At 39.1% G+C, this 13400-nt stretch overlaps 1 protein-coding gene across 14 annotated transcripts in view; it reads left to right on the top strand.

Moving 5' to 3' along the window:
* The window catches only part of BCAS3 (BCAS3 microtubule associated cell migration factor), a 574874-nt gene that overhangs the window by 281772 nt on the left and 279702 nt on the right, over positions 1 to 13400 (top strand). For 13 of the 14 annotated variants that reach the window (XM_079905183.1, XM_079905184.1, XM_079905176.1 and 10 more), the window contains 3 exons: positions 2054 to 2154; positions 4879 to 5075; positions 11289 to 11386. In XM_079905183.1, the coding sequence (XP_079761309.1) occupies positions 2054 to 2154; positions 4879 to 5075; positions 11289 to 11386 (396 nt within the window). Of the gene's footprint in view, positions 1 to 2053; positions 2155 to 4073; positions 4178 to 4878; positions 5076 to 11288; positions 11387 to 13400 lie in introns of those variants that run through there. The other variant, XM_079905179.1, reaches the window with a different exon arrangement.

Genomic DNA, 13400 nt, shown 5'->3' with positions numbered 1-13400 from the left:
ACTCTTGCTCTGTTCTGTATTAAGAATTTAATATCAAATTTATTTATTAAAAAGAATACAAATGGTTAGGGAATAACTCAGCCTTTGCAAACATAAATTTACTTATCATCTTTGCAATATACACCAAAATTATTAAGGATGCTTAAATAATAATTGATTATTATGGTATTCTTTTCTTCATGATATTCAAAATCCTAAGAAATTAGGTGTTATGCTTTGGTGATAACTTGTGTTTTGTGCCAGATGCCAGCATGCCTCTCAGCTGTAGAACTATGAATCTGAAGAACTGATAGCTAATAGTTTTAACCACTGCAAATCTTGTATTTTAATACTGTTTATCTCCCTCTGATGAGTAATTGACTGGTATCATTTCTCCTCTCCCAGATAGTTAAGATAAGGTTTTTGTGAGTACCTCTTCTTTAAAATCTTGTCCTGTGTTCTGCTCTGTCTACTTCACTAATATCTGTTTCACTGAGATTTAGTTCTTCAAAATACCTTGTTCTGGCAAGAGTGCTGTGAGATTAGCATTCTCAGTCACTGCTCATGGAAGTGTAACTCTTTCTGAGAATATGCATTAAGAAATTTAGACATGTTCATATCCTTTGATTTCATTTTTAGGAATGTAGCCTAAGGAAAATGCACATACTGAAGTATATACCTATCTCTGGGTGGTAGAAATTCTGAGATTATTTTCTTTTTCTCATTCTTTTCTGTTTCTTCTAGATTTCTTTAATACTCACCAACTTTCCATCCTCTTCTGTCCTCTTCCTTTTCTTTTCTCTATTTCCCCTCAGTACTTTATTGCTTTATTTCTCTTAGTATTAAAGTGTATACAGAGGGAGAGAATATATGGGGAATCTCTGTCTTCTCATCCATTTTGTTTTGAACCTAAAATTGTCCTTAAAAATGAAGTCTATTTTATAATAAAAATAAGCAAATAAATAGTATGGGATTTTAGGGACTTCCCTGGGTGGCACAGTGGTTGGGAGTCCGCCTGCCAGTGCAGGGGACATGGGTTTGAGCCCTGGTCTGGGAAGATCCCACATGCCGCGGAGCTGCGGGGCCAGTGTGCCACAGGTACTGAGCCTGCGCTCTGGAGCCCAGGAGCCACAACTACTGAGCCCTAGTGCCGCAGCTACTGAAGCCTGCGCGCCCTAGAGCCCGTGCTCCGCAACAAGAGAGGCCACCGCAATAAGAAGCCCGCACACCGTGGCGAGGAGTGGTCCCTGAAAGCCACAGCTAGAGTGAGCCTGCACTCAGCAACAAAGACCCCAGTGCAGCCAAAAATAAATAAATTAAATTAAATTTAAAAAAATAGTATGGGACTTTAAATAAGTTTCTGTTGGGATGGTATTTGGTTCATTAGGAACTCAATAAATGTTTGCTGAATCATTTTATTGCTTTGACTAAGCAAAGGTTCTTCTTTTTATGAGAAAGCAGCCTCTTTGTGTTTTAAAGCCTATATCCTACCACCTAAGAATCAGGGAAACTACTGAAGTATCCAGAAAAAATGAAACATTTCTTTGGATAAATGAAATGTTTTAGGAACTAAAAGTGTTTTAAAATTAAAAATATTTTAATGCCTTCCCTTTATATGAACTATTAAATAAACTCTTAAAGAATCTTATTTGATATTTGTTTTAAAAACCCCTTCCTGAATTATATAGGAACTGCATTAAATTAATTTCATTGTTAGATGGAGAGGACTGAAGTGTCCTAAAGGCTAGGAATTATATTGGTGCATGGGCAATCGAATTGTCACTATTCCTTAATGTACTTGTGCTGTTAAGATGCAATTAGTTGTGTATTTCTTTAACAGTGATATATGTAATGACTAAATTCCTGCAGATGTTTTTTAAAGTGTACTCTTATTTGGAGATTTTTCTTATTCCTCAGAAACTCAGTCTTTCTTGTTCGTTAATTATTTGAATTGTGCATTGAATGTCTTATTTTAGCTTATAAATTACCACAGTATTCAGGATGGTCATGCCCACATTCATTTTTTTCACTGAATGGATTAAAGTTGTTTAAATACATTTTCTTTCTCCTGCAGTGGTTCCCCCTGGAAGTCCTGGGCCCATTACTCGGCATGGGTCCTATGACAGTTTAGCTTCTGACCATAGTGGACAGGAAGATGAAGAGTGGCTGTCTCAGGTAAGACTCTGAAACACTGGGTCTATTAAAGTGACAGAAAACAGAGATCCATTAGCTCTTTTTTTCTTGAATTTTAAAAATTATTTTCCTTAGAGGAAAATGGGCAGAATTGGGATTTTTTTAGGTTCCCCAAGAAATAATCAGTTGTCTTTCCATATTAAGAATTTCTCATAAATACTGCTGCAGGGATACATATATTTTATACACACACATATACATATGTATATATGTGTGTACATTAGCGTTCACACAGAGAGCATAAAATATGCTACCTTTCAAACAATCCATTCATATCCCCCAGGACCTTGGATTTCAGATGGACTGTTTGGATTAAAATAAGAATGGGCCTTGTTAAAACAGTGAAGCCTTTCAACAGTCTTTGGGCTTTTTTTTTGTGGAGGCAACAATTTCTGAAGATTGGGCCCATACTTTGATTAGGAAAGTTAGGCATTCTAATCTACACAAGTGCCCGCCTGGCTTTCCTTTCCTAAGCTCCTGTAATGCCGCTTCTAGCGGTCTCAAAACCAGTCCTGTAACAGCTTCGACTGACCCTTCCTCTCCGTGCTAGGTGAAGCTGTCTTCATCTCAAGGGCTTTGACATAAAAGATACTCAGGCAGATTTCAAAATGATGAGATTACAAGTGACTTCATTACAAATGCTGTTATGTCTGTCTCAAGTCTGACATCATTTGGTGAAGTTAATGACTGGTCTCAGATTACCAATCCAGCGGCTTTTCATCAGACAGGTGCCTCAGTGGAGGCCGGGTGCAGTTTCATTGCTTTCTCAGGGAAGGGAGCCCGAAAAACTAAAGGGAATCTGGGAACTGGAGAATCAAATTGTTTCTAGGTGACATACATTTCATCACACCAAAAATACTCCCAGGAAGATCCTTGAAGGATCTTGATGCATATGGAGATACATCATTTCTTGAGGATACCAGGATAAATTTAAAAAAAAAAAAAGAATGCTGGCAAAGAAACCACTGTCCTTCACTTCCACTTTTCAATTAGAAAAAGGGGTAATGTGTGCTGTCAGTGTGAAAGTATCTACAATATGTTTGTACTGCATACAACAGGAGAGTGAGCAGGAACATCTGGCCATTGCCTCAGTGAAATTGCACAGGCATCTGTTTACCTCTCGGCTCTGTGACACTGATGGTTTTGAGCTTAAAATACACAGAATGCTTTATCTGTGGCCTCATTTACATTGCTGAATACAACTTCTTGAATGAGAAATCACTGTCCTAAATCTGAGTAGTTTTCTCCCTGTGTTTAGTGGGAATGTGAATATTGTTCCAAGACCGTGATGCTTTTGCCCTTTAGGACTTGCAAACACAGAGCTGCACTCCGTGAACCTTTTCAGTTACATTTTGTTAAGAATTAATCACTGCAATCAGAGAAATGTGATTAAATATAAAAGAACTCAGGGCAAAACTAAGGCACATGGCAAGTCAGTTCCATAAAGTATGTATACAGACGTGGATGTAGCAATTACAAGACATTGAGAAATAGTGTTTTACCAAAGGTTTGCATATTTAGTCTCTTATTCAAGTCGCTCATTTGTAAAATCACATGTTTATTTTTAGGTTTTACCCTGTGTCTTACTCTCTGCATTGTCTAGTATTGGCAACATTCCATACCCCCTCCTTAGAGCATGAAATTCATAAAGCATTCTGTTATTACTGTTTTGCAGCATTTAAAATACCTATGTGAATGTTCATGGTAGTTGAGAAAACAATCTAATTAAGAAATGGTATTTTGAAGACAAATCTAGTTTGAGGGAAAATATATAGTCCTCTCTTACATTAAAAATGAAATTTGGAGGATTTTGAGGACAGTAAATATTATAGTGTTTAATTGTGGAAAGAAACTGGCTTTGGGTATTAAATTATTTCAGACCTTTTCTTTTCCTTGGATAGTTCAAGAACAACTTCACATTTGTCATGAGCTTGGTCCTCAATGAAGGAATTACTTTTAATCTGTGGATTGATAGGTGTAGTATTCACTGCATGCCCACAAAGTGGTAAGTACTGTCTAGAATGAGTGAAAAACGTAGTCCCTAGGGAGCCAGTGCTCGGTATATGAGGCAGGCAACTGATCCTTTTATTCTCATGTGATTTTTGTGTTATATATGTGGGGTGCATGTGTGTGTGTGTGTGTATTTATGTTTACATATACACACATATATTTACACATACACAAAACGAGTTTCTGGTATTGATATATTTTGGTGAGAACCTGTAGAGGGATGTAGTGAATGTCTCTATAGGTTGCTATTGTCATCACCTTTTTAAAAAATATATATTTATTTATTTATTATTATTATTTTTTGGCTGTGCCTAGTCTTAGTTGCAGCACACGGGATCTTTTGTTACGGTGTGCAGGCTCCAGAGCACATGGGCTCTGTAGTTGCAGCACACAGGCTCTCCAGTTGCGGCATGTGGGCTTAGTTGCCCTGCAGCATGTGGGATCTTAGTTCCCCGACCAGGGATTGAACCAGTGTCTCCTGCATTGCAAGACAGATTCTTAACCACTGGACCATCAGGGAAGTCCCTGTCATCACCTTTTGATTGTAGATGCCCTGTCCCTCTTCCACTTGGTTAAGATGGGCTTCTTGGAGAATGTGAGTGTTCAGAGCTGAGACTGGGGTGAGGGGGTGGATCATGAAAGGCTCTGAAAGGGAGAGCCTAATACATTTCAATCATGATTCCTAATCTGTTCCAGGTAGAAATTGTAACGCACACCGGACCCCACAGACGTCTGTGGATGGGTCCACAGTTCCAGTTCAAAACCATCCATCCCTCAGGCCAAACCACAGTCATATCATCCAGTTCATCTGTGTTGCAGTCTCATGGTCCAAGTGATACTCCACAGCCCCTTTCGGATTTTGATACAGATGATCTTGATCTCAACAGTCTCAGGTAAGAAATAAGAACTAGATAGTGATTTGAACACATTAATATGTTCATTTGTCATTAACATCTTAGATAATATTTGCATTTCCCCTTTTGACGCTGTATCACGTTGCAGAATACATGCAGTGTAACTTGTGGTTCATCATTATCACTGGGGATCTTATGTGAGATCTTATCACATCCAATAAATATTTGTGTTCTGGATTGTACTTCCCTAAATCTAATATTCAGTGTACTTTTTAAAGCCGTCTTATTTTATGATGCCTCTCTCATATTTCTAATATCTATCTCTTTATCTGTCTTGCTATATTTTCATCATATATATTCTCGATTCTTACTTGTAAGAATCACAGTAGTTTACAGAGTATGCTTTTTATTATTAGCATTTTTTTAATGTAATTGAGAACTTTTTGACTTTTGTGCTCTTCTGTTTGCTTAGCAGTTTAATTTGTTACACCAAGACTTGACACATTAGGACACAACAGACAGTGGAGGGCTCAGTCTAATGCAATATAATCTCCCTTTCCTTGTGTTCTTTTAAAAAAGAATTCTACAGTGTATTTTTATTTGAATCTAAAATAGCCCTCTGACCTTTTTCTTGCATCTCTTTTTTAGAAATTGTGGAAAAATGTGTCCCAATCCTATGTTGGAAATATGTTTTTATTCTACTTCTTTGTCAACATTAATAACAAATCTTTATAACAATGCAAAAGCTGTTGCAGAGGTGGATTAGGCCTAGATATTTCTTCTTTAAGAATAACTCATATAATGAAGCATGTCTCCTGTAATACCTTTCTAAGTATTTTAGTTTTGTGTTTTTTTTTTTTTTTTATTGCGGTACGTGGGCCTCTCACTGTTGTGGCCTCTCTCGTTGCGGAGCACAGGCTCCGGATGCGCAGGCGCAGCGGCCATGGCTCACAGGCCCAGCCACTCCGTGGCATGTGGGATCTTCCCGGACTGGGGCACGAACCCACATCCCCTGCATTGGCAGGCGGACTCTCAACCACTGCTCCACCAGGGAAGCCCACTATTTTAGTTTTTTATTCTAGTATTCTTTGTATTTTATTTCTTCCATACATTTTTGGTTTTTTTGGTTCAGTATATTTTCTTCAGCTTTCTAGAAGTGGCACTTCTCCCTAAGATGTGAGGCAATAGTGACAATACAGTGGGTGCTAGACCATTTTTCATAGGTACTAATTATAAAATATGATCCAGTTTCAGAAAGTCAAGTAGAGTCAGTCCTCAGCTTAGTGAATAAGTGCATATTCAAATGTTTTTATAGGTTATTGTGTTACTTAAATGTTAATAAAATAGACCCATAAAACTATGTTTATTCTCTTTACTAAAGTATTCACAAGATTCTCCCCCCACCTTTTTTTCTTTCTGTTGATTGTCACCCGCTACTCTGATAAGACCCTGTCCCTTTTCTTTGGAGGACATCCTCAGCTCCTGTATACACAGCTCTGTTCCTTTGGGTTTTTTGTTTGTTTCTTTTTTTGTTTTTAAAGGTTTTTTTTTTGATGTAGACCATTTTTAAAGTCTTTATTGAATTTATTACAATATTGCTTCTGTTTTCTGTTTTGGTTTTTTGGCCACAAGACACGTGGGATCTTAGCTCCCCGACCAGGAGTCGAACACGCACCCCCTGCACTGGAAGGTGAAGTCCTAACCACTGGACTGCCAGGGAAGTCCCCTGTTCCTTTGTTTTTGACCTCCCCTAGCTTTCTTACCCCTTATTTCAGATACAGTTCTTCATTTAAAAGCTCTCTAACTTGCTTTTTCAGACAGAGCTTTATTCCTGAAATCCTTCCAGAAATTTCCTCAGGGACTTTTCTTTTTCTTATACTAAAGAGCTCCCGGTATTTAAATTGTTTCTGTCCTATTTGTTGGGAACATATAAATATTAGAAACCGGGCTTCCCTGGTGGCACAGTGGTTGAGAGTCCGCCTGCCAATGCAGGGGACACGGGTTCGTGCCGCGGTCTGGGAAGATCCCACATGCCGCGGAGCGGCTGGGCCCGTGAGCCATGGCCGCTGAGCCTGCGCGTCTGGAGCCTGTGCTCCGCAACGGGAGAGGCCACAACAGTGAGAGGCCCACGTACAGCAAAAAATAATAATAATAATAAATAAATAAATATTAGAAACCTTTATGTTAGTCCCAGGTTTATAATTTTTTTTTTTTTTTTTTTTTTTTTTTTGTGAGGTATGCGGGCCTCTCACTGTTGTGGCCTCTCCCGTTGCGGAGCACAGGCTCCGGACGCGCAGGCTCAGTGGCCATGGCTCACGGGACCAGCCGCTCCGTGGCATGTGGGATCTTCCCAGACCGGGGCACGAACCCGTGTCCCCTGCATCGGCAGGCGGACTCTCAACCACTGCGCCACAAGGGAAGCCCTATAATTTTTTTTTTATTTCACTTGTAGTTTATATTTAAACATTTAAGCATATAGGCCCTTGGTTATGACCTTAACCCCATTAGAACACAGTTTGGGTGGAAAATTCAGATTTACCTCACATCATTTCAATTATGTGTCCTGTTTAGTACCATTTCCTGCCCAGCATCCAGTTAGAAATCCCACTCTTTATATTCTCCTCACTCCTGTCCACTATCACTTTATCCCAGCTCCTCACCTCTGGTTCTACATTTCTTTAGGCTTATGCACAATGGCAGTATGTCTGTTGACTTTACCTTCTTCTTTATTTATTTATTTTATTTTTATTAATTTATTTTTGGCTGCGTTGGGTCTTCCTTGCTGCGCACGGGCTTTCCCTAGTTGTGGTGAGCGGAGGCTACACTTCGTTGTGGTGGCTTCTCTTGTTGCCGAGCGTGGGCTTTAGGCACACGGGCTTCAGTAGTTGTGGCACATGGGCTCAGTAGTTGTGGCTCGTGGGCTCTAGAGCGCAGGCTCAGTAGTTGTGGCGCATGGGCTTAGTTGCTCCGCGGCATGTGGGATCTTCCCGGGCCAGGGCTCGAACCCGTGTCCCCTGCACTGGTAGGCGGATTCTTAACAACTGCGCCACCAGGGAAGCGGCCCCGTACCTTCTCCTTTAAATTGTGAAGACTTGTTTAGATTTTTTGGCTCAACTGACCCTTTACACCTGGTACCTTGTCCTATACCTCATATTGCTAAGGATTACTTGATGCTGTGGTATTCTGCCTCCCTGTATCCTAACCAAAATGGCAACAGTCAGGTGTATTGGTGGCTGTCATATCTATAACAGGCATGGCTGTTAGGCATGGCTAACTTCATACCAGTTCCTTATTTGGAATAGGGATTTAATTCATTAAAAAGGTCAATGAAATATTTATTAATAGACCTAAGAAATAGATAATGTAAAAGAAAGTGAAATATAAAACCTAGTTTTCCATTCAAGATTAGCTCCTAAGAAATCAGTTTCATTTTATCATTTTATTTTTTCATCTAGTTAATTAATACATCCATCAACTGATGTATTTTATATATGTATGTTGTGAATTTTCTGTGTGTGAGAACATTTAACTTCTACTCTTTTAGCAAACTTCAATTATATAATATAGTTTTATTAACCGTAGTCACCGTGTGATACATTAGATCTTCACACCTTAATCATATTATTTTAATTGATATATAATTCACATAACATAAAATTCACTGTACAATTCAGTGGCTTTATTACAGTCTAATTCTAGGACATTTCCATCACCCCCACCAGTTTTTTTTTGGTCTTTTTAAAATTATTATTATGGAAAAATTTCAAGCATATATAAAAATATGTAAAGTTAAAGAGAATAATAGAATTAACCCCTGTGTATCCGTTGCCCAGCTTCAACACATCAGTTCTTGGCCAATCTTCTTTCATCTATAGCCCAGTCCATACCCCACCCACAACTCTGGATGATTCAGAAACTCCAGTGCTATAAAGTGGATTAATAATAGGAAAATTATTAGGCCACATAAATTATTTAGATCGGGAAGGAGCTTTGATTTGCATGCACTGGGCATGTCTAACAGGCTAGCTTCTTGTTTCTTATAAGACCCAGAAAACATCTCTTCTAGAAACTTCAAATAAACTCTTCCTCTCTTCTCACTGGCCCTCATTTGCTTCGGCCTGCCCATCCCTGAGCTAATTAATCTCACCATGAGATGATGGGATTACCATGACTGGCTTGGGAAAATGACCTGGGGCAGAAGGCATACTGGTTAGGGCACCATTATTGTCCACTACAGCAGTGATCATCAACATTTCCAACTTCCAGGACTAGATCAAATGCATCATTTTTCATCCCCCCCGCCCCATTTCTTTCTTTCATACAACAAATGCATATACATTCGAGCTGTGCTTTCAATAAGGACTCTTTTGGGACTTCCCTGGTGGCGCAGTGGTTAAGAATCCGCCTGTCAATTCCCACATGCCACAGAGCAACCAAGCCCATGTGCCACAACTACTGAGCCCGCGCTCTAGAGCCTGTGAGCCACAACTACTGAGCCCGTGAGCCACAAGTACTGAGCCCATGTGCCACAACTACTGAAGCCCGTGCGCCTAGAGCCCGTGCTCCGCAACAAGAGAAGCCACCACAATGAGAAGCCCGCGCACCTCAACGAAGAGGAGCCCCCACTCTCTGCAACTAGAAAAAGCCCCCGCACAGCAGCGAAGACCCAGTGCAGCCAAAAATAAATAAATAAATTTATTTTAAAAACATACAAAAATACCTCTTCACAAAGATTAACTCAGTGGATCACGGATCTAAATGTAAAAAGCAAAATTTAAAAAAAAAAAGGACTCTTTTTCTGTAGTCCATAATTGGTATGTCAGGCTTCTATAATCTGTCCCATGGTGCTTATCGATTCTTATCTTCCACCAGTATCCACTATAAACCCTATGCTTAAGCCTAATCATGCTCCTCAAGATGCCCTCCATTTATCATGCTTGGTCACAATTCCAAGGGTTCACTTGTTCTAGTTCTATGTTTAAAGGGCACTTCTTGCCCCTTTGCATATATACACATCCTAAGACTGTATATAGGTCCAATTTCTTTTTTTTTTTTTACATCTTTATTGGAGTATAATTGCTTTACAATGGTGTGTTAGTTTCTGCTTTATAACAAAGTGAATCAGTTATACATATACATATGTTCCCATATCTCTTCCCCCTTGTGTCTCCCTCCCCCCCACCCTCCCTATCCCACCCCTCCAGGCCAATTTCTGTTGTAGCGCCATAAGATCATCTCAGTCTGCTATGGACTGTACATTCCTCCCCCCATTTCTTCATTCTGAGCTTTCATTACCTATTTCATTCATTTTCACACTCCAGTTTTCTTTTGCATCAGTCCTGAAAGTCCATATGCTGTACTATATATCTGCACACAGACTTTGTATTTCGTGTTTTGTTTCTGCTTGTTCCTAGAATAATACTGACACATGATTAATATTCAGCAAATACTTACTGAATGAACGAATCGCCAAAAATGCATGCTTATATTGTTATAACAAGTCTTTAGTCCTTTAAGTTGCCTGGGCCTCTCCAATCTTTTAGCCATACAGAAATTTTTGTGTGAACAGTATTAATCTAATACAACTGGAAATAGACTCTTGGCATTTATAGATTTGCCATTCCCAAGCAACTTGAAATTGTATGTAGTAAATTGCAATTTTGCTGAGACTCTAATTGATTCTTCAATGCTAATTGATGATTTTATGGAGGTAACTCAGTTAGATAGTAGTAATCCTAGCTAACCCCCTGGCAGCCAGATCCCAGCACAGCTTTGTTATCCTATGCTTGTTGTCATATATAAAGTAACTTTCATTAAGGATTTTAAGGGAGTGACTCAAAATTTGTATCTATTAATGCTATCTTTTAAGGAAGGCATGGTTCTATTCATGAATTTGAAGATTCTCAAAACTTTTCATCTCCTTTGCAAATGCCAAAGTTTTCAGTATAATGTGTTTTGTGTCCTCTCCCATGCTGCTTAATTTATCCCTTTAAATTAATTTCAGTTTTTCAGTCCCTTGCTTAAAACCTATTGAAAACATACAAAGAGAAGAAGAGGTCTAGAGTGTAGAGAATGCTGTGCTTTAGCCTTCTGTGAGAATAAGGGACTGCAGCTCCCCTGTTTGCCTTGTTTTAGAATGAATGGTTCTTTAATGGATTGGGCTATTCCAGCGTTCCTGATTTAAGATCTGTTGTAGCCAGCGACAGTTTTGATGCCAGTAACATACGTGAATTAAATTAAATTGCATTGCAGGATCCAGCCAGTCCGCTCTGACCCAGTCAGCATGCCAGGGTCATCCCGTCCAGTGTCTGATCGAAGGGGAATTTCCACCGTGATTGATGCTGCCTCAGGTAGAAAACTACCTCCAAAGTGTTTACTGGGTATTTCTGTGCATTTTTAATTTCTTTTCTCGCACAATGTAGCGAGTATATATTTTTTGCCATCTTCCTCTTCTTTTTTCGGGGGTGGTGGGGAGGGATGGCTGCGTGTGCACATGCAGTTGTGTGTGCACGTGTGCGTGTGAGGGGGGTGTGTGTGTGTATTAAAACAGTACTGTGCCTACATTTGCTGCTAAACGACGCCATGCATTTAAATATTGTTAAGGTTGGTGAATGATGCGGTGGAGTTGGCACTTGATTAAATGTCATGAACACAGTATTGAAGGCTACAGGTTGATGACTGTTTTGCCTTTGATCTCTCAAATGTGGAGAAGCAACCTTGACAGAGAACGTAAATACAATATATGGATTCAATTTACTCAACCTGTTGAGTATCAAAGTGCCTGATCTGTGGAAGTAGAGAGTCCAAATGCTATAGCTTAAATGGTTTTATTATTGAAAGCATAAAGTTTAGAAATTCATTAACTTAACTCTATCTATCACAATGATTAACTTCCTATCCTTGGAAGCAAGCCATGAATATGTGTCATCAGTACCTGGAAGTAGGTCTTTGTCTCTATAGGTGATAGTTGCTACATTAGTATTGTAAAACTGTTTTCTGCCAGGTCTGCCAAATAATAGAACTGCTCGTAATAATACATTTTCTCATCTCTAAATGCAGTCATAAAGAAAATAAGGACAGTGATGCTTTATATATGGTGCATCTGTGGCGCATCTGAAGACAGCATACGGCAGGGTTTCATCAAAAAAGTCTCTTATAAGTAGAATTATTAAACCCTCGGCATTAGTCAGACAGTTGAGTCAGAGAGGATTTTAATCTATAGCAATTTCAAAATCCCTAGAGACAGCTGACTTGATTGAGGCTTAAAATGTGAAAGAAAAAAGAAACAAACACAAACCTGATTTGTGAAGGTCTCTTTTAAAAGACCAAAGCTTCTGTTTCTGATTCTGTCTCTGGATGTGTTTCGAAGTTCGAAAGCTCATGGGTTTCGTACGTTTTCTTGGCTTTCTGAACTATTTGTCAGTGGATTGTACCTTGTGTCTGATTGAGCTATCCGCTTCCAGGGCTGTGCTTTCATTCTTAATGTAAACTCTTACTTTGGAGAACTCGTACTTGTTCCTCTGCTTTAACTTGGCAACCAGGGTAGTCCCCTGGAAACAAGCACAGACATATCTAAGGTCTCTAGCCTTGCACTGAATGAGATATTGAGATAGGTGACTTAAACAATAAATCTTTTTGATAGTTTCAGTCTGTCAATGCTAACAGATCCTGCTCATATGAAATTATCATTTACAATTGTGAATCCTGGAAATGAGGTACTTTAAACTGAAGTATTTTATTCAAGATTTCAGTAGTAGGCTTTGTTGGTTTGGGGGTATTGGTTTTTTGTTTTTTTACGTTATTAAACTGCCATATTATTAATGTTTTAGCATCAGGTAACTAGCTATTGGTCAAGTGAAACACATGTCACTAAAGCAGTTCCCATGTGTGTTATTAAATGTGCCATATTCAGTGCACAATTCTGGGTTAAGACTTGTATTTATCACATATCATTATCTCAATTTTAGCTCTTTGTAAAGTTCTCTCATGCCACAGAAAGGAACTTCAGTGAACTATTGCAACCATAGTTTTGTTTTACTCTGTTGCAAGAAGAGTTTTTAAGTTGATGTTTGAGCAGGGGATTCAGTCTTTGCCTTTGATTTACTCAGATTTCCATCAGAAAAACATGTAGGAGTTTCTAGGATATTGTTCTCCAACTCGGAGCCTCTGCCTGACAGTACTAATCTTTGGAGTAGAGAAGGACTTCTTGGTGACCAAGCTGTATTATTTTTCTCAGCCTCTTTTCATTCCAGAAAACTATAGCTCCTTTCAGAATGACAGGCAGAGAAATGAAATGTGCGTGCTACGTTCTCTAGCTGAGCTAAAGAAACCCCATAAATGAGGGATTAGACTTCTATGAATTAT

The sequence above is a fragment of the Stenella coeruleoalba genome (assembly GCF_951394435.1).
Source record: "Stenella coeruleoalba genome assembly, chromosome: 19".
In the NCBI taxonomy this organism is placed as follows: Eukaryota; Metazoa; Chordata; class Mammalia; order Artiodactyla; family Delphinidae; genus Stenella; species Stenella coeruleoalba.
This window is presented reverse-complemented; position numbering and strand designations above follow the sequence as displayed.